Here is a 27,629-nt window from a genome sequence, read left to right as displayed (position 1 = left end):
TAGAAACATTTTAAATAATGAAAGGGATAGACAAGATAGAGGCAGAGAGGTTGTTTCCACTGGTCGGGGAGATTAGAACTAGGGGGCACAGCCTTAAAATACAGGGGAGCCAATTTAAATCCGAGTTGAGAAGGAATTTCTTCTCCCAGAGGGTTGTGAATCTCTGGAATTCTCTGCCCAAGGAAGCAGTTGAGGCTAGCTCATTGAATATATTCAAGTCACAGATAGATAGATTTTTAACCAATAAGGGAATTAAGGGTTACGGGGAGCGGGCGGGTAAGTGGAGCTGAGTCCACGGCCAGATCAGCCATGATCTTGTTGAATGGCGGAGCAGGCTCGAGGGGCTAGATGGCCTACTCCTGTTCCTAATTCTTATGTTCTTATGTTTAAAAAATAGGAAATGAATCAATAAATTGTCTCATGTTTGAATAAAGAGTCAGTTCACTGCCCCCATTTAAAAGTGGAACTGTGATACTGAATTGCCAGAAAATTCCTAACTGTTCTAAAGGCAAATATTTGTATACAGGTTGAACCTCTCAAATGCAGCACTCTTTGGTTCGGCAACCTCCCTGGTCCGGCATCATTCCCGGCGAGGGGATGCGACCCGCGCTGTATCCTGTGTTCATCAAGTTGAGTAATTTTTAAATAGTATGGATAGTAAGAAAGACGACAGGGAAAGGTCGATCACTGTATTTACACAGATCCCTATACGCGATAATGTACTTGGGTGCCCACGAAAGCCGATTCCTCCAAACGGCGCAGACATCAACCAAAGCAAAACAGGCTGAAAGCTGCCACAGATCTGGGGCACAAACGCCAGTGAGCGGGCGGGCAGCCCTCAGGCCCAGTGAACATAAGAAGTAGTAGCAGGAGTAGTCCATTTGGCCCCTCGAACCTGCTCCGCCATTTAATAAGATCATGGCTGATCTGATCATGGACTCCACTCCACTTCCTTGCCCGCTCCCCATAACTCTTTACTCCCTTATCGCTCAAAAATCTGTCTATCTCCACCTTAAATATATTAAATGACCCAGCCTCCATAGCTCTTTAGGACAGAGAATTCCATAGATTTACAGCCCTCTGTGAGAAGAAATTTCTCCTCAACTCAGTTTTAAATGGGCGGCCCCTTATTCTAAGACTACGGGCTCAAATTTCCCTAGGAGTTGCCCCATTTATTTTGGAGTAACTTAAAAATCGCAAATTTCCCCATTTAACTTGCTCCAATGTAAGTCAGTTAGTTAGGTTTTTTTCTAGTTTCGTTTGTTCTCTCCAAAAGGGGGCGTGACTGGCCACTTGCGCCTCTTCTGGCCATAGAAGCAAATTTGGCCAGCTGAAAGTTACTCCAAACTAACTTAGGCCAGTGTATATGGCCACTTTTGTCAGCACAGAAAAACCTTACTACATTTAAGAAATCAGCGCAGGTAGCCAGAGATAGGGGAGATGGGAGGTGAGTTAGAGGATTCTAAAGCACTAAAGACCTTCACAACATCACAACATCTTCAGCACAACAGCTGCACAACATCGTCAAAAATAAATGAAAGATAAATCAGCTGCTGAAAATAGAGCAGTCCTACCTTGCCGACTGCAGAACGCACGGCTAGCCCTCCCGCCAGGGCTACGGGCAGCAGGCACGCATGACTGTAGGGGTGAGGGATTTTTACTTTTTCTAGTTGTCCCTAAATGTTGCGTGGTCCTAATGGAACATGATTCAGTTTTAATGCAAAATATCTTTTATTGGATATTTTACAGTGTACTTCAATGACGACAACAACAGCAAAGAAAGGCTGCACCCATCCGTCACCCACATCTCGGGGAAAGTGCACTTCCTCATAGGGTCGGTGATGGTGGTGGGGGGTTTGGGGGTCTGACCTGCATCTCACCGGTGGCTGGTGCATGGATTGAAGTAGGAGTGGCATTTGAGTATCCGGCCTTTGTTCCCTTATTGCAGAAGCTATCTCCCTCATGGCATCTACCATCGTTTGCACACCCTCTGAAATGCCCGTCCTCACTTCCCGTCTCAGTGCTGAGATTTCACCCGACAGTGTCGCTACCTCATCACGCACCTCACTGACAGCCGCCACGAGTGATCTTGTGAGGGCATTGGTCTCCTCACCCAATGACAGAACCTGATTAACCTCTGCCGAGGGCTGCATCTCAGCAGAGACTGGTCAGCTTCTCCTTCCCCTCGCCGTGGATCTGCCTAGTGGCACCCCTCCAATGTGAGGCGCAGGCTGGGACAGTGGGGCACTGGGTGTCCCAACATGCATTTTATGACCACCACTGGGACCTGCAGCCTCTGAAGGTGTGAAACCATGGAATGTCGCCGAGAAGCTCATGGAGGTTTCTGGCAGTGTGATGCCCTGTACTATGGACTGATCCATATCGTGATCAGCATTCTCCCGTGAACACATTTCCATGGACCCCCTCCTTCCCCCACCCACCTTGGTCTGGAGCGCATGCACCTGGATCTTCTGGTGGATCTTCAGGATGTTGAGTAGTGTCGTCGTCTTCTGCAAAATACAACAGAACAGTCAAATGGTTAGCAGCACAGGAGGGGGCAGGATGGGTGGCATGAGTAGTCTGACACGTAGCAGGCCAGTCAGCAGGTTGATTTGAAGGGTGACTGTGCATTTTAATGACTCACCCTCATCCTCGTGTGTGGGTCCAGCTTGTGCAGAGCTGATTTTTTTTCTGCCGGTGCGACTCAGCAAGGCAGCAAACCTCTGTTCCAGGGGTGACAGTTGGTGCAGATTTGGCGGACTTCCTCCTGTTCTAAGTCTTTCCCTTTTGTTGTGGGCCAATTTCTTCTGCAAAGATGAAAATCACATGGTGCCTTTCTGATGGGTGGGACACATGCAGATGGTCACATTTTCAATTTAAAGATGAAGATATTATTTACACTCACTACTTGACCAATGCCCTGCCATTTCTTCTTGCACTGGCTTCCAGATCTTGCAGTATTGACCCCTGCGGAGTATTCTTCTGCAACTAGGTTCCATCTTCTTCTCATTTCCTTGGGTGAAACTTTGACGGACCACTCTTGCTGATATCCAGCTCCAGCCATTTCTCCTCAATGACAGTCATTAGTTTCTCCACTTCCTCATGGAGGAAATTCTTTGTTCGTGTTGCACGCTCTTGTTCATTCATGTATTGGACTTACACTCAGGTAATGTTCAAAAATCACACTTCTCACCTTTCTTCCACCTATCCAGCATTCCTTTCCACTCCCTCAGCCACACAAAAATCAATATTTAAACCTTACCTTTATATATGGTCCATTACCAATGATACTGAGGATGCTCTCCCTTTAATTGGCAAGCTTCCTGCTGCACTGCGCATGTGTGCACGCTCAAACAGACTTGCGTCCTCTTGCCGGCACTCCACAAGATGCTGGGCCCAAGCCCCGACCCCTGCCGCGCTACCAGCGCTCGGCCCCCCCCCCCCCCCCCCTCCCCCCGTAGGCTCCGCAGCGCCACGCCGATGGATCTGGATGACGAGGGAGCGGCCAAAGTGGAAGGTAAGTTTTTGGCGCTTTTCTTGGCTTTGGAAGTCGGCGTGCCACCCCTACCTGCGCTGCTGTAGGCGGCTGGGGAAATTTGGGCCCTATGTCCTCTAGTTTTAGTTTCCCCTATGAGTGGAAATATCCTCTCTGCATACACCTTGTCGATCCCCCTCATTATCTTATATGTTTCGATAAGATCCCCCCTCATTCTTCTGAATTGCAATGAGTATAGACCCAACCTACTCAATCTATCCTCATAAGTCAACCCCCTCATCTTTGGAATCAACCTAGTGAACCTTCTCTGAACAGCCTCTGTGATGGAATCAGCCATCTCCACTACCAAAACTAAGAAAAGAAACGCTGGCATGCGGCGCCCGGAGAAGCCGCCGTATTCCTACATAGCCCTGATTATGATGGCTATCCAGAGCGCTCTCACCAAGCAACTAACTCTAGTGAGATCTACCAGTTCCTCCAGAGCCGCTTCCCTTTTTTCCAAGGCTCCTACCAAGGCTGGAAGAACTCCGTGCATCACAACCTCTCCTTGAATGAGTGCTTCATCAAACTGCTTAAGGGTCTGGGCAGACCTGGCAAAGGCCATTACTGGACCATTGACCCGGCCAGCGAGCTCATGTTTGAGGAGGGCTCCTTCAGGCATAGACCTTAAGCCCATGTACAGCATGATGAACGGATTGGGGTTCAACCACATCCGGGAGATCTATAACTTCCAAGGTTCAAGAGGACCCATCTCCTGCATCCCCAACAGCCTTTCTGTAGATAGTAGCATCAGCATGATGAATGAACATTTGCCCAGCAACGTTGACGGGTAGGGTTTACCAGGACCATCTGTCTCTTGCCTTTCGGCCAACAATGGTCACGATATGGAAAGCTGTACAGGATCTTCGGTTGGAGACTTCCCCAACCACGTCGACAGCTCACTACCTGCGTCTCCCTTGCTGACCGGCGGTGGGGTGATGGAGCTGCACTCCACGTACACTACCTCAGCTTCAGCATGGGCTCCTTCGGCCTCCGCACTGAACAATGGGACTCCTTACATCAAACAGCAGCCCCTCTCGCCGTGCAACCCGTCGAAATCTCACTTCCAACCTGCAAGCACACTCCTTAGATCACCTATTTACATCAAACTAGCCACAGCACGGCCGATATGCAAGGTACGGAGCCCATAGTACTACAGTTACAGATTAGCAAAAATAGCTTTTGTAGGAAGCAATTCTAAAACTTTGCTGACTGGGATTTTAAAATCTGGGGTCGGTGTGACCTCCCATGGTCCAGCAAATTCTCTTGTCTGGCACAGACCAGGTCCCAAAGGTGCCGGATTAGAGGGGTTCAACCTATATTTATCTTTGTGACTCCTTGCTACTGTGTTTACTTTTTAACTGCTATATGGAGATAGTCTGGGAATAGTCATTTTGGAAGAATTTTTCTGACTTATGAACTTTTGATGCAGTGGTGACATGAATGGAAATAGTGGGCCATGGGTCTTTAGTATATCCCATGTACCATGGACAAGTTGCGTATGTAACTGGGAAAATTGAAGCCAGATCTATCCCTTTCAGACTTCTGTGAAAGAGGTTATGTGATCCAGTTCTTCCTCTTCTGCCACCAGCTGATCACATCCAAATTAATCTTCCAAAAATATTACCCCTTTTTTATTTGTGTTTTTTAAAAAAAAAACTTTTCTACTGTTTCTTGCAGGTTTAAAACATTTTTTTTGGCTTTTGGAAGGATTTTTATCCGTTTTTTCTTTCAATTTACATTTAGCCTCTTTTAAATCTGCAAATTCTCAAACTTAAAAAACTGCCTCCTTTGGAAAGACAGAAATTGTTCTTTACTTCCAAGGTTGGCTGTGGCTGCCTCATGCTCTATGAACTTTTCAATAGTTTGTGAAAGTTTTCCTGATTTCCAAACTTCTAATATAAAATTCCTGTCAGATCTGCATCACTACCTGACCAGTCATATGAGTCGCTGAAGTCTTTGTGTTTTTCTGCAGATATTTTCAAACTGTAAAACTATGGGATCCTGAGGCACTTTGATGCCAATTTACACTGTGCTTTGGAAACTGAAACATTTCCTATTTCTGGTGAAATAATCTCACTGAAATACAGAGTTTATTTTTTCTTATGCAACTTGGATTGGATTCGATTCTAGCAGACTTCCATTTGCCACTGGTTTACAATCATTTTGTCAAAAACACCAGAGTTAAATTGTTCCCTGATAACTTAATACTGCCAGACAGTGCTTTGCTTTCCACAGTACCTGGTACATTACTCTCTAGCTTCACTTATGCTGCCATTTTTGGGTGAGCATCAACACAAAAATAGCAGTATAATTTAGAAGATTACAAAGCCCCCTCTAGTAGGTCACTTCTCAAGTTCTCAAGAATGTAGCCTCTGGAGTACAGAAAATTATTTTTAAGAAAAATACTGCAATACTTTAAGCACCTTATTTGAAGGGAAACATATAGCACTTGACTCCACAGTCAGTTGATAAAGACTTGCAATCTTTATTTATCAAACTTTTATAATTTAAACAGTTAAAGCAGCACTCGGTGAACTTGATGTATGAAGTATGACTTGATAAGCACAACATGTTCAAGGCTGTGAAGAACAAATTTGGGACAGATGCCAGGGAGTGTTTTTTTGCCCAGTAGTTAGTCAGTATTTCCATCCTGCATAACCTTCAGTAATCCCTTCTAGAAGTACATGAATATTCAAGCCCGATGAGGACAGGATTAGGCTGCCCTCCCACACCTAAACAGCTTTCTGGTGCTGGCTGCCCAGATTCTCTCTCTCAATGTTGCACATGTAGAGTGCCTGATTGGGAGAAGTACCAGAAGACTACTGTTATCTATAGAACCATACCCTGGCATGAGTCTACCTTCAGGAGGAGAATTGGTACAGATTGCCAGGAAGGGTAGTTAAATCCAGGAGATTAAACTAATTTAAGTAATCGCCAAATGCTGTAAAGGGAAGACAGTTGAGACAGTATAATGAAAGAATGCGATCAAATCTATCTTGTGACGAGTAGAGTTTCAATTTGACTGATCTGGAGTATACACTTTGTCCTCATCGGGACACTCCACTTACCTCAGTGCAGATAAGATAGACGTAGATTAGCACAAGCCAAAGCTTAGGGTTCCCCAAATGTACACAGCGATACTGCTGATGTTTAATCAGCTAAAATTGTGCAGACTACCTCGAGTACTGTAAGTTTACCTCTGCTTTTCTAGCTAGGACTGTCAAACTGTTAGATTTTGCATGATCATTTGGAGCAGAGCAGGAAGAATATCAGCCCCATGTGGCAGGTCTACCCCTCCAGGCCATATCAATGTCAGACTGGCTGATCAATCATGAAGAAGACCGTGACACATTGCAGATCTGTTTAGATCAGGTATTGAATTACTGAGTCTGCCAAAGAAGATTTGCTCTTTTCCAATTTTCCGTTGTGAGGCATCTAATCATGGAGCTAGGGAGACCCCACTTATGCTATCTTTCCATTTGCCCCATCTCATCACAAAGGAGGATCATCAATTGACAACACCCAAGCATGGTTACTGCATATGTTACTATAATCAATGATACAAAGCCCTATGGTTATATTAGCAATTATGTGTTGGGTGTAGTTTTTAAAAAAAACTAATTAGTAACACACCCATTTGTGTTCTTTATGTCAGTCCTTTTTATATCTGAAGTGAGGTAAAAGGTACTTCAGCTAATGTTGCCTGAATCCTGCTGATGGTTGAACTGTGGCTGAGTCTTTAATTTGAGTCCGCTAATGTAATTCAGACCAAATTAAGTATCACACATAAAACCCCTAGACACAAGTATAAATTTTGACCCATTTTCCCTATATGCTCATGTAAAGTATAATAAAAAAGGTACATTAAACTAGCTTTGACCACCTTCACTTCGTGCTGCCAAATTCTGTTCTGTGTAAATTGGATGTGAGATTTGCCAAGTCTCAGCTTACATTTTGATTTAACTAAAACCATTTCTGAGTGAATGATTTAACCAAATAGTGTTTATATTTCCAGGTTATACAGGGAAAGATTAAGTCAAGTGGAAGCAAAGCTTGAGGAAGTTATAGCAGGAAAGGCTCCTGAATATTTGGAACCTTTAGCAGCTCTACAAGAGAATATGCAAATCCGAACAAAAGTTGCAGGTAAAATTTAAGTTTCAGCTTATAATTTTTTAAATGTGTGTGTTGGTGATTTGATGCCATGTTTAGCAGATGGTGTAAGATCCTGATTTGTAATGTTCATAACCTGTAATTTTGGGGCTTAGATTCAGGATTCAGGATTTGCAATTACAGAATATCCTGGTCTGTTTTGTAAATAAACTCATGCTCTCACCAACTCTGCATTCACCACAGTTGTTATTTAACTTTAAATTCAGACAAATTTAAATTGCTGCTTCTTAATGTCCACTTTTGAATAGGACTCCCTGCGTCATTTTATAATTTTTAGTTCGACGCAATAAAAAGTGACCAAACTAACACCGTGAATTGTGCTTTAAGGGTCAATAGTGTTGATTGAAGATGATTAAGATATTCCCATTTGAGATTCTGAAAATTTGTTCAAAATGAGAATGACCATAATATTTCAACAAGTTTGCGTTGTTCAATTGTCATTAGATTGGGATTTCCTTTTCATTTCCGATAACATTTTCAAAGATTTTAAGTTCCGTTCAGTCATTGAGATATTGTATTTTTATTTCTCAGATCTGTGGTATTTCAGTACTCTGACTAACTTAGATCAGGTATTACTTTCTATTCTTCAATGAACAAATTTTTGATTAAGTTTTATACTTTACAAAGTGACTCCCATTCATGTTGGTGAATTGAAGGCGTTTCTATTTTTGATAGCTTGCTTACAACTTATGCACTCCTTGATCAGGTGTACTACACACCAAAATGAAGAATTACCTCTCTACTGTATCCAAATATTGAAGAAGTACTCCAGCATGCATCCTTATCCTTGAGAATTTAAAAAAAAAAAATACCCAGCTCTGCAATTTAACTTAAAAAAAAAAGTTATAGTACTTTTAAAATAACATTCGGTTCCTTTTCCTACACCAGCTTCAAACAAGCATGGAAGTTCCAAATGTTTCTACTTCCTTCATTAGCTGTTCTTCAGAGCATTCTCAGTGAGGTTCCCAGTTTTGTTAAATTGCAGGAGTTTTGTGTTATCAATCCATGTTCTCTCGGGGCTGGATTTGATGTCTCTCTTGCAACCAGCAGAGAGAGGAGATTTTCATCCCATCAGTTTCGTTTGGATTTGAATCCATTTTTCAAAGGAGAAAACATGATGTACTATCTTTCGGTGGTGTTACTTAAAAGGGATCTTTTTGGCAATTATAGTATAATCATATTGCATTATAATTGCATATTGAATAATGGGCCCAATGCCTCCGAATGGCAAAAAATATACGAACCTACCCGATGGTCCTGGATCCACGGAGACTCTCTCACCTGGGCCTCTACGCGTAGACATGCGTAGACGCCCATGTATCCCAGGAGCGCAGGCAGTTCGCAAGCATCCCTGGGATCACGTGGGCTGGCCCAACCAATGAACAAAGGGGATCCCCATTCCGTATATACGAAATCCCCATAAGCATGAATGGGGATTACATAAACACAATTACACAACAAATAACTTAAAGAAAAATTACATATTTAAAATGAATTAAAATACAATTTAATTAAATATTTAAAACAAATATTTAATTTTTTGAAAAATTGAAATGTTTTTAAAGGGGATAAAAATAACAACTTTCATTACAGGTGTTGTAATGTTTAAATAATTGATACTCAGTTCCATTGCTGCTGTATAATGGGCGGCCGATTCAATGCCGTCCGTTTTGCGTCACCACCTGAGGAGTATGTTCAACTTGTAATTGCTAAAGATCACATCCTATAGTGTAAGATGCAATCTAAATACTTTGTTGATACTTTATTTTCAAGTGTTAAGTTTTAGTATATTAGTCTTCTGTTCATATGTATTGTCCTTTTTTATAGTTTTGGCATAGTTTATAAAACATAAAATATTCTTGCAGACGCTACTTATGGTGTACTGAGTTAGCTGATTTCAGTTATGACTAAATGCATTGCAGTTGGCTTCAGTGCTCTCAGTGTAGCAAAGGGGAGAAATAAATCATTAGTTTAGGTTCTTGATCACTGTTTAATGAACATTGTTGAAAGCTTGTGCAAATCAATAATGGGGAAGGAGAAAATCAGATTGGTTGTGATTTTTATTTTGCTCCTCCCTCTTCCACCCCCACACAGCAAAATATTATTCCAATATTTGTTATATATCTTCACATTGAAGAGTATCTGCTTTGGTAAATTGGCTGGGCTGCCAACACTAGTGGAACAGTATCCTTCAGGAGAGATGGAGATAAAATTAGAAAAAAAATGTTCTTTACTTTCTAGGCCAAATTTATGCTTCAGTTTATAATACAATAACATTCTCTTTTTAATACTGTCTTTAGGAACAGAATAAAAAGCAAGCCATAGCAAACGATGCATTTTACCTGCTTTCAGTATTAATGAAGAAGTACTAAATCTTGTGGAATATGGCTATTGTTTATTTAAGGAGCTATTGTATAGATTATTAGAACAAGTTGTAAGAGAGTAACTATTGTATTAATTGACAAAAGAACCATTATAAGAAAACTGCAGAAAATAGTCTGTCCAAAAGATTACTGTTGTGTTCCTTTTTTAAATGCACATTTTCAGTTAACAGTCCTTGCAAGTGTGGAGGAGGGAGGAGAGGTCTACCCTGTCATTTTGTTTTATAAGCCTACTTAATAGAACACATTTAACAACAAAAAATGTAGCTGTCAAATTGATTATAAGAGAATTCCACTTGATCTGGTAGGGATCCTAATATAAATGTTAATTTAGTAGTCCTACATGTGGATATGAATAATCTCATTAACTCTCCATCTGAACAGGTGATTTTCTGGTTACAGGTATCTATAGGGAGCTCTGTTTAAAAACTGTAAAGAACCAATATGAGTGCGAAGTGCAGGCTGCATTCCAACACTGGGAGGTAAGCAGTAGTTAACTGTGCAGTGGGCACTCCTACTATTGCATCTGCGACAGGTAGCTTAGTGAAGATGAGTTGAAGTAGGTTATTCCTTTGTGTTGGTTCTCATCACCTGCTACAATCGCTGTCCTTCAGGGCAGTGGAGGGACTACCAGCCCATCTTGGCGATCGACATTGAAGCCCCCCACTCAGAATACATTCTGTGCCCATGCTACTTTCAATGCTTCCTCCAAGTAGTGTTCAACATGAGGTACTAATTCACCAGCTGAGGGAGGGTAATGGTAATAAGCAGGACGTTTCCATGCCCATGTTTGACCTGAAGCCATTGGATCCAAGCTCAATATTGAGGATACCCAGGGCCACTTCCTCCGATTGTATACTACTATGTCAGCATCTCTGGTGGGTCTGTCCTTCCAGTGGGGCAGGATTCTGGGATGTTGGCTGACGAGTATGATTCTGTAAGTATGACTATGTCAAGCTGTTGTTTAACTAGTCTGTGAGACCGCTCTCCCAATAGATGTTCGCGAGAAGGACTTTTCAGGGTTTTCTGGGCTGGGTATTCCTTTGTTGTGTCCTGATTCAATGCCGAGGTGGCAGCTGTATGCTGTGTCTGGTTTTATTCTTTTGTTCCTTTCCAGTGGTCTGAGTGGTAGAGGGCAGCTAAGTGGGACTGTAGTCACATCCCGGGTAACAACAGTGGGTTTCCTTCCCTTAAGAATATTAGTGAACCAGTTGGGTTTTTAATGACAATCCAACAGCATCTTGATCACTTTTACTGTTGCAGATTTATTTTTTAATTGAATTCAAATTCTCAAACTGCCACGGTGGGATTTGAACTCTCAACCAAACCACTACACTGCCATACCCTGTCGCAGATGCATCCATCTTTGACAGAATTGGTCGGAGTGACTATAGCACGGAGCGGAGGTCAGGACCAGCGGGGAGTGGAGATCGGAGGCGGCATGGAGCGGAGGTCGGGACCAGAGGGGAGCGGCAAGCAGCGGAGGAACGAAGAGGTCGGGGCCCAGGAGCGGCAGGACCTTGGTCTACAGTCGTCTTGGATCTCCTTGCCACTGGATCAAGACTTTGCTCTGTCTAGCCCGTGTGGTGGCTGGTGTTCAACAGCCACCCCACGTTAAAAGAATTCATGCACAGGCATTCAAAGTGATGTTCGCGACCTGAAACATCAGGTCCCTCATGGAAGCACCTGAAAACTAATTTTTTTGGTGTGAAAGTAGGTCATCCTCAGACCTAAGGGACTGCCTAATACCGCCTCATGGAGACCAGTCCTGGCTTCATACTAAGGACACCCTCCATTGTGTTGTGTAGCCCTACCAAGGTACTAAATGGGATAGATTAAGAACAGATCTAGCAGCTCAAAACTGGGAATCCATGAGGCTCCGTGGGCCATCAGCAGCAGGCGAATTATATACCTCCACAATCTGTAATCTCATGGCTTGGCATATTCTCTCACTCTTTCATCAGCATCAAGTTAGATGACAAACCCTGATTCAATGAAGAGTGTAGAAGAGCATGGCATGAGCAGCACCAGGTGTACCTGAAACTGAAGTGCCAACCTGGTGAAGCTACAGCACAGGACTAAATGCATGCTAAACAGTGGCAGTGATCCCACAATAACTGATCAGGTCAAAGCTCTGCAGTCCTCCTGCATCTAGTCACGTATGGTAGTAGACAATGAAACAACTAACTGGAGGAGGAGGCTCCATGAACATTCCCATCCTCAATGATGGTGAAGCCTAGCCTGTGACTGCAAAATACAAGGCTGAAATGTTTTTAACCATCTTCAGCCAGAAGTGTCGAGTAGATGATCCTTCTTGGCCTCCTCCTGATATACCCAGCATCACAGGTGCTAGTCTTCAATCTATTTGATTCACTCTGTGTGACACCAAGAAATGGCTGAGTGCACTGGACACAACAAAGGCTATAAGCCCTGACAATATCCTGGCTGTAGTGCAGAAGACCTGTACTCTAAAACTAGCCCGTAGTCCTTGGCTAAGCTGTTCCAGTACAGCTACAACACTGGCCTTTATCTGATTATTGTAGAAAATTGCCCAGGTATGTCCTGTCCACAAAAAGCAGGACAACCTGGCCAATTGCCGCCCCTTCTGTCTACTCCCAATCATTAGCAAAGTGATAGAAGGAGTAGTCAACGGTACTGTCAAGTGGCACTTACTCACGAATAACCTGCTCACTGATGCTTACTTTGGGTTCTGCCAGAAAAACCTAATTGCAGACCCCATTTACAGCTTTGGCCCAAACGTGGACTCAAGCTGAATTCCAGAGATGAGGAGAGAGTGAATGCCTTTGACATCAAGGCAGCATTATGACCAAGTGTGGTACCAAGGAAATTTAGTAACACTGAAATCAATGGGGATGAAATGGAAAACTCTCCAGTAGCTGGGGTCATTTCTGGCACAAGGGAAGATGGTTGTGATTGTTGGAGGCCAATCATCTCAGCCCCAGGACAGCGTCCTAGGCCCAACTATCTTAAGCTGCTTCATCAATGATCTTCCCTCATTCATAACTTCAGAAGTGGGGCTTTTCACTGATGGTTGAACAGTGTTTAGCTCAGATAATGAAGCAGTTCATGCCGCATTCAACGACCTGGACAACCTACAGGCTTGGGCTGATAAGTGGCGTATCATTTGTGCCAGACAAGTATCAGAGGATCACCATCTCACAAGAGAGCGCATAACTACCTCTCCTTAACATTCAATGTCATTACCATCACAAAGTACTCCACCATCAACATCCTGGGGTCACCATTGAGCAGAAACTAAACTGGACCAGCCTCATAGAAGCTGTGGCTACGAGAATAGGTCAGAGAAAGATTATTCTGCAGCGAGTGGCTCACCTTCTGACTCCCTAAAGCCTCTCTACCACCTTCAGTGATAGAATACTTTCCACTTGCCTGGATGGGTGCAGCCCCAACATCACTCAAAAAGCTTGATATTATCCAGGACAAAGAAGCCTACTTGATTGGCACGCTATTCACTGGCTTAAACATCCCATCCCTCCACCATCGGCGTACTGTGGCTGCATTGTGTACTATCTGAAAGATGCACAACACCATCTTGCCAAGGCTTCCTTGACATCACCTCCAAAGCCCGGGACATCCAGCACCTAGAAGGTTAAAGGCAGCAGGTGCATGGAAACACCATCACCTCAAAGTTCGTGTTCAAGTCATACACCATCCTGACTTGGACACGTATCGCTCTTCGTTTATTAACGATGGGTTAAAATCCTTATCTAACATTGTGGGAGATGTCTCCGCAAGATCTTACAAATCCCTTAGGAGGACAAATGCACCGACATCAGCATCCTCGTCCAGGCTAACATCCCCAGCATTAAAGCACTGACCACACTTGATCAGCTCCGCTGGCAGACCACATAGTTCGCATGCCAGACACGAGACTCCCAAAGCAAATGCTTTACTCTGAGCTCCTTCATGGCAAACGAGCCGGAGGTGGGCAGCGGAAACGTTACAAGGACATCCTCAAAGCCTCCCTGATAAAATGCGACATCCCCACTGACACCTGGAAGTCCCTGGCCAAAGACCGCTCTAAGTGGAGGAAGTGCATCCGGGAGGGCACTGAGCACCTCGAGTCTCAACGCCAAGAGTATGCAGAAATCAAGCGCAGGCAGCGGAAAGAGCGTGTGGCAAACCAGTCCCACCCACCCCTTCCCTCAACGACTATCTGTCCCACCTGTGACAGGGACAGTGGTTCTCATATTGGACTGTTCAGCCACCCAAGGACTCATTTTAAGAGTGGAAGCAAGTATTCCTCGATTCCGAGGGACTGCCTATGATGATGATGGGGAGCACCTTCACAACACTGACTGCAGCGGTTCAAGAAGGATTACCACCACTTTCTCAATGGCAGCTATGGATGGGCAATAAATGTCAGCCTTGCTGATGATGTCCCGAGAATTAATTAATTAAGAAAAATAAATAGTTATCCATAATATAAAATTATTCCAAATAAATAATCTATATTATGTTGCTTACTAGAGTGAGAAGCTGCTTCTGTATGATACTGTACAAAGTGAACTCGAGGAGAGAATCCGGCGACTTGAAGAAGATCGGCACAGCATTGACATCACATCAGGTATGTTCAGCTATTCACTTCAAACTAAGTATTCTCAATAAATTTGCAGGTTAGCACTTTATTGCAGTACTTTAGCATTGTATACCTTTAAAATTTATTATATTAAGAAAACTAAAATAGACAAAAGAAAATTGGAAGTTGTTCTACCACCAATGCAGTAAGATGTTTTTGTTTCTGGTTAATAATGTGTCAATAAATGTGTGTTAAAACTAATAATTTATATTTTTTTTAAATGACCACTCATTCTCATTATTAAATGCACTATCTGCATTAATATATTTTAACCTGTGTTTTTCAGAGCTATGGAATGATGAACAACAGTCCAGAAAAAACAAGAAGAAAGATCCATTTAGTCCTGACAAAAAGAAAAAGCCAGTGGTTGTCTCTGATATCCTTTTTATTTTTAGTTCATCTTTACAACAAACCAAGTGCTTCAGAAAAGTCAACTGGTAAACAAATACAAACAATCTGCTATTGACTGTTATCCCTACTGGCAAAACTAATAATTTTGTCGAGCTCTTGAAATTAATCTATGTATTTAGTGTTTTAATGTATAATATTTGTTGTGATATTTTAAATGCCCATTGTAGATTAGTATGCTTGTTAATGTTTTAAAAAGTGGTCATTCCATGTAATATTACCTTGAAATTGAAAGGACAACACGTGCCTTTTTTTAAGTAAACGTTCTGTAATTGGTTTTTGATTATGTATTCAGATTTTCGAGAAAATTGAATTAATTTTCAGATTCTGGGAATTTCCTTAACTAGCAAACGTCCTTATGTAGTTTACATGTTACAAGACCTTGATGTACTTGAAGACTGGACCACAATTAGAAAAGTATGTTTCTTTCTTTATATGATGCTCCCTTAACATCTAAAACATTTTTATAGTTAGAAAGTACTTGCCTCCGTGTCTGATTATCAGGGCACTTAAGCATTTTTGTAAAAAACCAAGGGTTATTTTGCAGAACCTATTCTTGTATTCCCCATATGTTGCTTTTTCGAACCAAAGCCGAGGTTCTGTAACTGAAACAGTTTTGTACTTTGTGAAAGCATTCTGGACAAAAATTGCCATTATAGAATTTCACATGTATTTTTCTACACAAATGTTCATCATATAAGTAGAAGTACCATTTCCAGTATTCTGGAATTGCAATACCAAAGTGACATCCAAAATATGTTTGCATAACTAATTAAATTCATCTTTTTGTTCAGTTGAAAATCATGCTAGTACTTGTTACAAGGCAGTACAGATTGGACCTCTCTGGTCTGGTACCCTTGGGACCTGATCGGTGATGGACCAGAGAGGTCAACTGGTGACAACACTGTTGACAATGACCCGGACGCGTTTTGCGCAGGGAGTAACTATTTGTACTTCGTTTTTTCTGCGCATGCGTCTGTCGAGCTGCGCCTCCCACCTGAACCAGAAGTACCGGGCCAAAAGTGCAGCCCCACTCTCATTCCACGTAGAGGAGAGGAGAGGAGAGGAGAGGAGAGGAGAGGAGAGGAGAGGAGAGGAGAGGAGAGGAGAGGAGAGGAGAGGAGAGGAGAGGAATGTAGGGGGGGGGGAGAGAGGGAACCGTTCTTCCAACCCCCGACAAGGGACATCGTTGGAGTGGATGAAATCTAGTACCCAATAAACCTGTTAACAATCCGTACATCTATTGGGGGGGGTTAAGTGTTATGCTCATAATAAAGTAATGCAACGGAGTACTGTCGACAATGAGTAAGTGTGGCCTTGGTTCCTTTTAATTCGGGGAAGGTGGCTCAACCGTGGCTAACAAGGGAAATTAAGGATAGTGTTGAATCCAAGGAAGAGGCATATAAATTGGCCAGAAAAAGCAGCAAACCTGAGGACTGGGAGAATTTTGTAATACAGCAGAGGAGGGCAAAGGGTTTAATTAGCAGGGGGAAAATAGAGTATGAGCGGAAGCTTGCTGAAACATAAAAACTGACTGCAAAAGCTTCTATAGATATGTGAAGAGAAAAAGATTAGTGAAAACAAACGTAGGTCCCTTGCAGTCAGATTCAGGTGAATTTATAATGGGGAACAAAGAAATGGCGGACCAGTTAAACAAATACTTTGGTTCTGTTTTCACGAAGGACGACACAAATAACCTTCTGGAAATACTAGGGGATCGAGGGTCTAGTGAGAAGGAGGAACTGAAGGATATCCTTATAAAGCGGGAAATTGTGTTAGGGAAACTGATGGGATTAAAGGCCGATAAATCCCCGGGGCCTGATAGTCTGTATCGCAGAGTACTTAAGGAAGTGGCCATAGAAATAGTGGATGCATTGGTGATCATTTTCCAACAGTCTATTGACTCTGGATCAGTTCCTATGGACTGGAGGGTAGCTAATGTAAGACCACTGTTTAAAAAAGGAGGGAGAGAGAAAACGGGTAATTGTAGACCAGTTAGCCTGACATTAGTAGTGGGGAAAATGTTGGAATCAATTATTAAAGATGAAATAGCAGCGCATTTGGAAAGCAGTGACAGGATCGGTCCAAGTCAGCATGAGTTTATGAAAGGGAAATCATGCTTGACAAATCTTCTGGAATTTTTTGAGGATGTCACTAGTAGAGTGGACAAGGGAGAACCAGTGGATGTGGTGTATTTGGACTTTCAAAAGGCTTTTGACAAGGTCCCACACACGAGATTGGTGTGCAAAATCAAAGCACATGGTATTGGGGGCAATGTACTGACGTGGATAGAGAACTGGTTGGCAGACAGGAAGCATAGTCGGGATAAACGGGTCCTTTTCAGAATGGCAGGCAGTGACTAGTGGAGTACCGTAGGGCTCAGTGCTGGGACCCCAGCTCTTTACAATATACATTAACAATTTAGATGAAGGAATAGAGTGTAATATCTCCAAGTTTGCAGATGACACTAAACTGGGTGGCGGTGTGAGCTGTGAGGAGGACGCTAAGAGGCTGCAGGGTGACTTGGACAGGTTAGGTGAGCGGGCAAATGCATGGTGGATGCAGTATAATGTGGATAAATGTGAGGTTATCCACTTTGGGGGCAAAAACACGAAGGCAGAATATTATTTGAATGGCGGCAGATTAGGAAAGGGGGAGGTACAACGAGACCTGGGTGTCATGGTTCATCAATCATTGAAAGTTGGCATGCAGGTACAGCAGGAGGTGAAGAAGGCAAATGGTATGTTGGCCTTCATAGCTAGGGGATTTGAGTATAGGAGCAGGGAGGTCTTAATGCAGTTGTACAGGGCCTTGGTGAGGCCTCACCTGGAATATTATGTTCAGTTTTGGTCTCCTAATCTGAGGAAGGATGTTCTTGCTATTGAAGGAGTGCAGCGAAGGTTCACCAGACTGATTCCCGGGATGGCGGGACTGACATATGAGGAGAGACTGGATCAACTGGGCCTTTATACACGAGTTTAGAAGGATGAGAGGGGATCTCATAGAAACTTACAAGATTCTGACGGGACTGGACAAGTTAGATGTGGGAAAAATGTTCCCGATGATGGGGAAATCCAGAACCAGGGATTCTCAGAACAGTCCTTGGGATAAAGGGTAAGCCATTTAGGACTGAGATGAGGAGAAACTTCTTCACTCAGAGAATTGTTAACCTGTGGAATTCCCTACCGCAGAGAGTTGTTGATGCCAGTTCATTGGATATATTCAAGAGGGAGTTAGATATGGCACTTACTGCTATAGGGGTCAAGGGGTATGAAGAGAAAGCAGGAAAGGGGTACTGAGGGAATGATCAGTCATGATCTTATTGAATGGTGGTGCAGGCTCGAAGGGCCAAATAGCCTACTCCTGCACCTATTTTTTATGTTTCTTTCAACTCGAGTGATGGTACAGCATGGGAGGCCTGCTTATATACAGTGCTCCCAAGGGATGCTGGGATCCCTTAGGACTCCAACAGGTATGCCCTCTGGTGGCGGTATGATACAGGTTGCCTAGGGTTACATACATAACAGTAAGATCATGCACTTGCGCTGTTGTAGGGAGGGACTTTGGCTGGGGGAGGGATCCACTCGCGCTGGGGTAAGGCACTTTGGCTGGGGGAAGGATGCATTTTCACTGGGTTAAGGCACTTCGGCTGGGGGAGGCATGCACTTGCACTGGGGTATGGGATTTTGGCTGGGGGAGGAATATATTTGGACTGCGGTAAGGCACTTCGGCTGGGGGATACATGCACTTGAACTGGGGTAAGGCACTTTGTCTGGCCCTTTCTGTCTTCTGGGGAACTCTGTCCTCTGTCGCTTCAGGAAGTCAAAGTGGATCGAGTTACAATTTGCAAAGTCAGTGAGACCTTGGGATGGACGGTTCCAGTTACATATTCCAGTGAAATTTCAGTGTATGGCTTATCCTCCAAGGGAACCAATCATAAACAAAGGGTGGAGCATGGTGGCCATTTTGGCAGTACAAATAAGCGCGTCCTTTATTCAAACGAATATGTCAACTGGTTTTAACACTTCAATCAGTCAATCAATGAAGTAAAGGTTTGTGTCTCTGAAAGTAGCCAGTATAAGTATAGCATAGTACTATATACAAGCTTGAGTTGATCATTTAGGTTGTTTTGTACAGAAGGCTGCTATACTTGTTCCAATAAGAAATTTGAGGATTGCATTTTGGTTTATTAGCTGAACACAGTTCTTGAGTATGACATTGCATTACTCTGCAAAACATCGACCAATTTAAGCAAAAAAAAATGACTACCCTCTTGTATTTACATTTGCTGCATTTCAGCAATCTGGCATGCAAGATTTAGCTGCTGTTAATTCTCCACATCTGGTAACAGACTGCATCCTTTTCAAGGTGAATTTAAGACCCTTGTGCAGAGGGGACAGCATCCTCCCTTTAGAGCAACTTCTTTAGAGTCAGTTTTTTATGCTGCCATCATGTTATGACCTAGCACTGCATTCATACCAGTGTCAGAGTTACGTACATAATATAATATTGTCAAATCCAAAATTGGTGTGCTGGAACCTATCAGCTAAATAGCTGGTTTTACATTGGAGTCATGCTAAAGTACTAGAATTGCCAGAATGCAACAGGAGCTATTGTGCATCCTGATATGCATTAAAATCAATCTACCTATTACTGTGTCCTCACTTGTGTCCTTATATTTGAGTGGTTGGGGAAGTGGGCTGCACAGGCTGGGCATTCCAGTTTCCTCTGAAAATCAGGACATAGTTTTTACCAGCAACTAGTACCGTTACTATAAGTGAGTATAGCCCTGTTAGTGCAAAATGCCGTATTAAAATAAACAGTGTTATCTCACTGACATAGTTCCCCAATCCATGATTTAGGCTTGTAATCTAGGCTTAGATTGTCATGCTGTGGGAGTGTTGCATTGTTGGAGGTGCTGTCCTTTGGCTGAGATGTCAAACCAAGGTGCTGTTTGGGTGGATGTAAAAGATCCCATGGCACCATTTGAAGAAGAACCGGGAGTTCTCCCAACAACCTGACCAACATTCCATCCTCAAGTAACACCAGCATGACACACATTACCTGGTCATTCATCTCATTGCTATTTGTAGGGTCTTGCTATGTGCAGAATGCCTGCCATATTTGCCTACATAACAATAGTCTCTGCATTTAAATTTGAACCACTTTTGAGGGATGTAATACGATTCTATATAAATGTTTTTCATTTTGCACTTATTATTAATGCATATTTAAATAGGGATTTTAGTTTTCTATTTCATACTACAGGTACAATGTCCCGAAACCGGAAACCTTGGGATCGAAGCCGTTCCAGTTTCCGGGTTTTTTTGGATTTCGGAGAAGAAATCTGACGTCTCAAATCTAGAAACCCCTCGGCCAGGTTTCGGGTATTTCCGGATTTAGGAGAAGAAAATCCAACATCCCGAATCCGGCAACCTCGTGGACGATTTTCGGATATTTCCGGATTTCGGAGACAATCCGACGTCCTGAATCCGGAAACCCCGGGCCGAGTTTCGGGTATTTCCAGAGACCAGGCCATACTGGTTTATGTATTTTTCTGGATTTATCTTTGAAAAAGTATGTACAGCTGAAAAGACCAGTTTTCGGGAAATATTTCTGAATTCCGGACAACGACTCCTGCAATCTGAACAATGTCTGGTTTTCGGACAATTCTGTTTATTTAGAATTCTGGATTTGGGACATTGCACCTGTACTATGATAATACACAAGTCATAAAATTAATACTTTTTCATTTCAGATACTCAATTAGTTTCTTCTCATTAGTGTATATTGATGGTCATTTCACCCCTCACCCTCCAAAATGAGACAAAATATGTCAATACCATTTAGGCCCGTGTTAAATGGATAACAAACTACTTTAATGAGAGTCTCTATGTGTAAATTTGCAACCCCTAAAATTTTGCAGCAAGTAAAATTTAATTTACTGAATTCTGTTTTATCAGGCAATGGCTACGCTTGGGCCACATAGAGTTAAGGCAGATGGTGAGTAGAAATGTAAACATTTAATAATAAATTGGTATGTTTTATTATGACCATGAAACTGAATTTACTTTTTATTCAAACTTCAGCATCCACCAAGACAGAAAAACAGCTTCACAGTGCAAGGTCAGAAGATGGCAGGTTATTTTATGATGGAGAGTGGTACAGCCGTGGGCAGACTATATGCATTGACAAGAAAGATGAATATCCTATAAGGCAATTATATATATTTTTCCTTAAATTACTGAAATATTCACTTGTTTATTGAATTATAGTTATTCAGTTAGTTTATTGACTACGTAATTTGGGGAGGGGAGTGTGGTATTGGCTTAATGTGAAACAGTGTTTCTTTGAAAATATTTTCAGCCGCATTGGCTTTTTTCACCTGACAAATGTTTCTTGATGCTGTAGTAAATATTACAAGCCATAGCCAGTTACGGTGTTCTTCTTAATTAATAATAGGGACACAACAAGGTTGTGCACTGTGGAATTGCAGGTTTCTTTTCCACTCTACTAAATCCCAATCTCAATTGCAGTTCTATGAGGAAATGCCAAATAGAAGCCCAGAAGCTTCCCTCCCTGCCTGTGGTGGAGGGAGTGAGATACAATGGGAATCCGCACTGGATTAACGAAGGACAGTATTGGTGGCCGTTGAACAGACTGTCCTCTTGACACAGGAGGTGCAGGTCCTGGGAGGGACTAGTAGGGATAGAAAAATTGATCACTCAAATTCAGTAACCATTGTGAGGGAATGAAAGAGGGGAGAAAACAAATATTTCAAACCTAAATTTATTTTCCTCTACCTCCAAAATAATTAAAATATTTCTTTCCTCTCTAAATGGAGATGTTCAGATTTTGTTGGTAAACTGTCCTGTTATCTTGGGTTTCCTGATTATGAAAGATCCACTTGGATGACTTAATCAGTGGGTCGTTACTTGGCTGACTGCTATTATGCTGAACCATGCTTCAAGAAACTAAAGTTAGACTTGGCATGTCTTTTGCAGCTGCAGGACCAAACGTGGGGGAAATTCTCCCGGCACAGCGCCCCCGAAACCTCCAGGGCAATTTCCCCAGAGGTGCAATCAGTAACCATTGCACCCCGTTGGCACCTAACAGGGCTATAAAAGGGGGGAATTTTGCTCTCCATTGTTTTGCATTCCAAATTCTAAATTGTTAATATAAATTGTGAACAACATTGGTCCCAGCACTGATCCTTGTAGGACCCTGCTTTCCACCTTCTGCCACTCAATAGCTACCCTTTACCCCTATTCTCCACTTTCAGGCTTGAAGCCAGCTAGCTATCCATTCTACTAATTGTCCCCTGACTCCACATTCACTGACCTTATTCATTACTCTATTACGTGGTACCTTATCGAAAGCCTTTTAGAAATCTAGATAAATTACATCTACTGCATTACCCTTATCTGCTCTCTTTGTTACCTCTTCAAAGATTTCAATAAGGTTGGTCAAGCAAGACCTTCCCTTTTGAAATCCCTGCTAACTATTCATTATATTTTTGGGGTTGAAGTTTTGTTACGCCCTGTTTTGGGGCAGTAACCGTGGTGAGGTAGGATTTCCTGCGCCCAGCGCGGATGTCCCATTCATGCCACGAAATTCCGGTTACCGCCCCTCACAGGAAGTGAAGTAAAGCGCAATGTCCCGCGCTCCATTTCTCTTTGGGTTGGGTTCGGGAGCACTACGTGGGCGGGTTCGGGAGCACTATGTGGTCTCCACGTAGCGTAGCGTTTCATCGCCCCTCTCTTTCCATTGAAGGGGAGGGACGCTGTGAACTCTGCAGGCCCTTTGAAGGCCTCCACTGGGCCACCAGAGACGGAGTGCCGGGCTGCCTGACTGGACGCTGGCCAATTTCTGCTGCGGAACGAAAAGTGGTTGCTGCACACGACGATGATGTCATTGCCAGAGGCGCAACGGCCCAGGTACTATCAGTGGGGGCGCGGCGCTACTGTTTCTGCACCTCCGCCAACTCCTGCGCAATTTCCTGGGAGCTAGCAGCATCCGCCCCGTTTGCACTCCCCCCGGACGGAGGCGCAGAACAGGGGAATTTTGGCTCCTTGGTTTCTAGATGTTCATTTTCTCCTTGTGTAGGAATTCCATTATTTTTCCTACCACCGATGTTAAGCTGACTGGTCTATAAATTCTCTAGATATGGTCTATCTTTCAGAAGCAGAAGTGATTCCCTCCAGAAACCTGCTACGATCTCTTCCCCCTGCGATCCAATCTCTCTCCTCTACAATCTCTCCCTCCCTCCTCGCCGTTGTGCTCTGATTTTCCCTCAACCCCCTACCACCACGACCCCCAATCTTGGTTGCCGGGTACTGTCCCCAGTGGCTGCCGAGTGGGAAACAGAGTAAAACGATACTAATGGGTCTGTTGTTAAAATTTGTCAGGGCAACACCATTCCCAGCATTTCCGTGTTCCCTGGCCACTGATGCACTCCACCACTCCTTCCCTCGTAAATATCGGGGCCATAGGGTCAGTATAACTCTGCTGTTCTTTTGTCGTGGAAGAATGTCAACAAATGTTTGTTGCTACTTTGCTGACAGGTGCATAGGATTAAAAGTTACGTTCTTCAATTTGTTCCTAAGTGGCGTGTCATTGATCACTTTTTAAACTTTGAGATATCTTTGGTATTTTGTAACTTCACTTGCTGGCTGTTTCCATCTTCCCTGATGATAATGGGAATGATGCATGTTTATGATTTGTCTTTTTATGCATGTTTTAAAATGAGTTTTTCTAAATTATTAGATCCCAAATGTTTGAAGATAGTACAGATGAATTTCTATAGGAACTATATAATGCAGTGTAAACTGTGCTTGTGCTGTGTTTATCGGAAAGTGTGCCCTTTGTATTATAACTAGATGTGTGTATAACTTGGAAGTACTTGTATACTGACTAATTCTTAGATAAATTATTTCTCTCCATCTGCCCACTTCATTTTCCACCATTCAAAAGGAAATCAGTTATTAGGCTTAATCCAATGTTGGTGTGTGTTTGACTCCTGGAGAGCCATAAGATGGTGCAGGGTGACTGCACTTCCTCCTTTGCCGTCCCTTCCCCCCCCCCCCCCATTCTATTCACCAGGTGGGTAGCATTTCTTTCATTGAGTGCTTATGCCTAGTGCACTGAGATTGGGAACTTGTGAAGAATACTGGATGTGAGCCTGTAAGAGGGAGCATTGGAATAGAAGGTGGAATAAGCACTAGTCAATTAGGCCAAGAGCAATCATTTTAGCAACATGGCGATAGATTATTCTCTCGCACACAGGGTCTGTCTATGTAAGTGTTTTACAAAAATCATCCGAGTGTCCACAGCTTTTCTCTGTTTGGCTATTTGACCAGTTTGGTTTATTGTAAACTGCTTTGTCATCATCTGGTCCCAATGGCCAGATGCTATGTATCTTTACTTTAAAATAAGAGATAACAACTAAGGATCTGAAATTATGATGTGTGATCAAAGCATTTGTCTGAAACTACTCATCCTCTATTTTAGCAAGAAGAGAAATTTCAGATGAATGCATCACGTTTTTGTTCATTAGTGTGCTGCAGCATGATCTCAAGGCCAGGAAGCAAACCAACTACTCACTGGAATGCCTTGAAAGTTTGTAAAAATGTATTCCCAATTAAGACAATAACCTAAATGTTTGTCTCTTTTTTAGTGCCACAATAACAACCATCAACAATGATGAAGTTTGGTTTAAGAGGACAGACAGCAGCAAGTCAAAACTTTACATTTCTCAGCTACAGAAAGGAAAATACACCATCAAACATGTGTAGCTTCATAGTGCTCATGTCAAGTCTTTTATTTTTTTGTATAAACTTTTTGTATTGTCTCTGTACAACAATGAAGGTGCTATGACATCTGAATTATAATTAATGAAATATGATTAATTCCATTTACTGAAGTATTTGGCCATTAAATGTGTTCAGTCTTATCTGGTGAGGGAAAGTTACTTGAAAGTGAAATACTTTATATAATGTCACTTTACTAGTTTGCTTTTTTTATTTTTCTTTGTGCATTTTCTACTTATTGTCCTCATTAAGTAAACCAAGATTTGTATTTGTTTATTATTAACATTGTGTACAGTTGAAAACTATTCCACCTCTATTACCTGTTTGTCCAAATGGGCGGATAGATTTTGTCAATACTGTGACCTTTGCTTCAAGGTGCTTGATTCAAGCCAGGCCTGAGACAAATAAACTGCCCTTACAGAGTACACCTGTATTGCTTTTGAATTTGAGACCCCCCCAGTCATTGCGTAACTCTGCCTTGTTCCTCCTGCCACAGTACATCTGGTGAGCCTGAGACTCCATCATATCCACATGAATGTGATATCCAGTGCTGCCAGATGAAAAACTGGTACTTTTTACTTAACTTTTCATTCAGTAATTCAAACCATTACACTGGTGTCCAACATAGTTGTTGCAGTGGCATGGAACAAACGGTGGCTAGAATGGACATGAAAATACTGTAATGTTGACACTAGGCTTAATGTGTAGAATGTTAAAAATTATAACACGTTTGCTTTCGCTTCTCTGAATTTCAAGCTTTGACAATGAAAGTACAGATAGGTCATAGTGCTGTCAGCTAAATATATTGAATATGCCAATTACTGACTTATTCAGAACATTATAGGAAATGGAGACTTTTGAAAAGGCACAGTTTGTTGATATATACATTGGTCAATTGTATTATGTTCTTGAGCAGTTAATGTGATTATATTTATGGAATATAATTTGAACAAACTAGGCTGAATTTGCTGAGCATGTCCGGTCTCTGTTTTGTGTAAAGGCAGTGAAATTGAATTAAGTGCTTATTTCCAGCTGTGGTTTCATGTAAACTGCAACTGTTTTTGTTTAATCGATATGCAGGATATTCATGGTAAAGTAAAATGAAAACAAAGCTGTAATTCTGCTGACCAGTTGTATGGTAGACTCATTCTGAAGCATCAGATGAATTTAGAAAGTCTCTTTACAGATGTGATGTGTTGGGTACTGCATTTAAATGGAATAGGTCAGTTAAAGATATTGTGATGTCCATTTAAGTTTTTCTCCATGTCATAAACTATCCAAGGACAAGCACATAACCTAATTTGCTTTGTGCCAAAATAATCCCTGATATGGTTACAAAACCCTGCTGTTATACACATGCCTTGGTTATTAATGGATTTAACATTTTCTTGAATGTGTCTACAAGTAAAATGAATATGATGTTTCTGCCAAATACTGAATCTCACTTGAATTGTCCCCTCATTTTCTTTCAGGCAGGGTGTGGTCTCGCTGGTTTGAGAAGCACCTAGATATGGATTGTCTTGGAGATTAGCTCCTATGTAAAGATCGATCATGAATTTACAATTTGTATTCCTCGGTCTTTGTGCGATGTGAACAAAAATTATGGACTTTGATTATTTTGCATGAAAATGTTTCAAATGGGATTGTTTTAAAAACTGCACATGACCATGAAAAAACCTTTTCTTATATAAATTATGTGAACCATGTTAATAAAACCCCTTTTTAAAGGTTGTCTTGTTTTCTTTTACACCCTTCCATATAGGCAAAAATCTGAGTTTTTTTTTTAAAGAGGTTACATATATGAAATGACAATATTTCAAGTCCTACTGATCTCTAGAACTAGATTATTTCAATTTTGTTCCAGTTGCCTTATTGGGATATGCTTTCTGGATGGTCTGGTAACTTTCTCAATTTGCAATTCTTTGGCTGGAATTTTACTGGTGCTAGGTGTGCAAGTTTGAAGGTGATTCAGCTGTCAAAATGGCAGTGATTGACAGTGGGACGGAAGTCAGCTTTCAGCCTGCCTCCATGTCACTTTTCCAAGTGTCGGGTCGGCTGCGTTTCACAGACCTGACGCCAAGCGGCAGGGGAACCAATTCAAATTGTTAAGTTTGTTTAAAGGCATTTAAAAATCATTTTACCAAGTACTTACCATTTTTCGTGCTTTTTTACGAGGTTCCTGGTGCTCGGAGATCACGTCAGGCAAGTGTGTCGAGTTCTCAATGACTCAATTGCTGTGAAGAGTTGACAGCTTTTACACCACTTATGCAGCTATCATTTCACAGCTGTTCAATTTCCAATCTTAGAAGCTGGGGCCATCAGGATTTGGAATACACTTTTCAGCTTTATGAAGGTTTGGTGTTTGGACTGAACTCTCTATCCAGTGTTACATAGGAACATAAGAAATAGGAGCAGGAGTAGGCCATACGGCCCCTTGAGCCTGCTTCGCCATTTAATACGATCATGGCTGAACTGATCATGGATTCAGGTCCACTTCCCTGCCCGCTTCCCATAACCCCTTATTCCCTTATCGTTTAAATAAATTGCAGAAATAGAGTTTCTTAATGTCCCAGCTTCTGCAGCTCTCTGAGGCAGCAAATTCCCCAGATCCACAACTCTTGAGAGAAGAAATTTCTCCTCATCTCAGTTTTAAATGGGCGGTCCCTTATTCTATGATGCCCTCTAGTTCTAATCTCCCCTAT

The 27,629-nt window shown here is 42.3% G+C and overlaps 1 protein-coding gene across 2 annotated transcripts in view; it reads left to right on the top strand.

Annotated features, from left to right (window-relative positions):
* The window catches only part of brms1la (BRMS1 like transcriptional repressor a), a 39,802-nt gene extending 13,163 nt beyond the window's left edge, over positions 1 to 26,639 (top strand). Inside the window, exons 2-10 of one of the 2 annotated variants that reach the window (XM_070879104.1) lie at positions 527 to 629; positions 7,554 to 7,681; positions 10,492 to 10,571; positions 14,602 to 14,698; positions 14,997 to 15,086; positions 15,471 to 15,535; positions 21,082 to 21,121; positions 21,208 to 21,334; positions 24,795 to 26,639. In XM_070879104.1, the coding sequence (XP_070735205.1) occupies positions 541 to 629; positions 7,554 to 7,681; positions 10,492 to 10,571; positions 14,602 to 14,698; positions 14,997 to 15,086; positions 15,471 to 15,535; positions 21,082 to 21,121; positions 21,208 to 21,334; positions 24,795 to 24,912 (834 nt within the window). In that variant the 5' untranslated portion in view covers positions 527 to 540 and the 3' untranslated portion in view covers positions 24,913 to 26,639. The remainder of the gene's footprint in view (positions 1 to 526; positions 630 to 7,553; positions 7,682 to 10,491; positions 10,572 to 14,601; positions 14,699 to 14,996; positions 15,087 to 15,470; positions 15,536 to 21,081; positions 21,122 to 21,207; positions 21,335 to 24,794) is intronic. The other variant, XM_070879103.1, reaches the window with a different exon arrangement.
* The last annotated feature ends 990 nt before the right edge of the window (positions 26,640 to 27,629 follow it).

The sequence above is a fragment of the Pristiophorus japonicus genome, chromosome 4 (genome assembly GCF_044704955.1).
Source record: "Pristiophorus japonicus isolate sPriJap1 chromosome 4, sPriJap1.hap1, whole genome shotgun sequence".
Lineage (NCBI taxonomy): Eukaryota > Metazoa > Chordata > Chondrichthyes > Pristiophoridae > Pristiophorus > Pristiophorus japonicus.
This window is presented reverse-complemented; position numbering and strand designations above follow the sequence as displayed.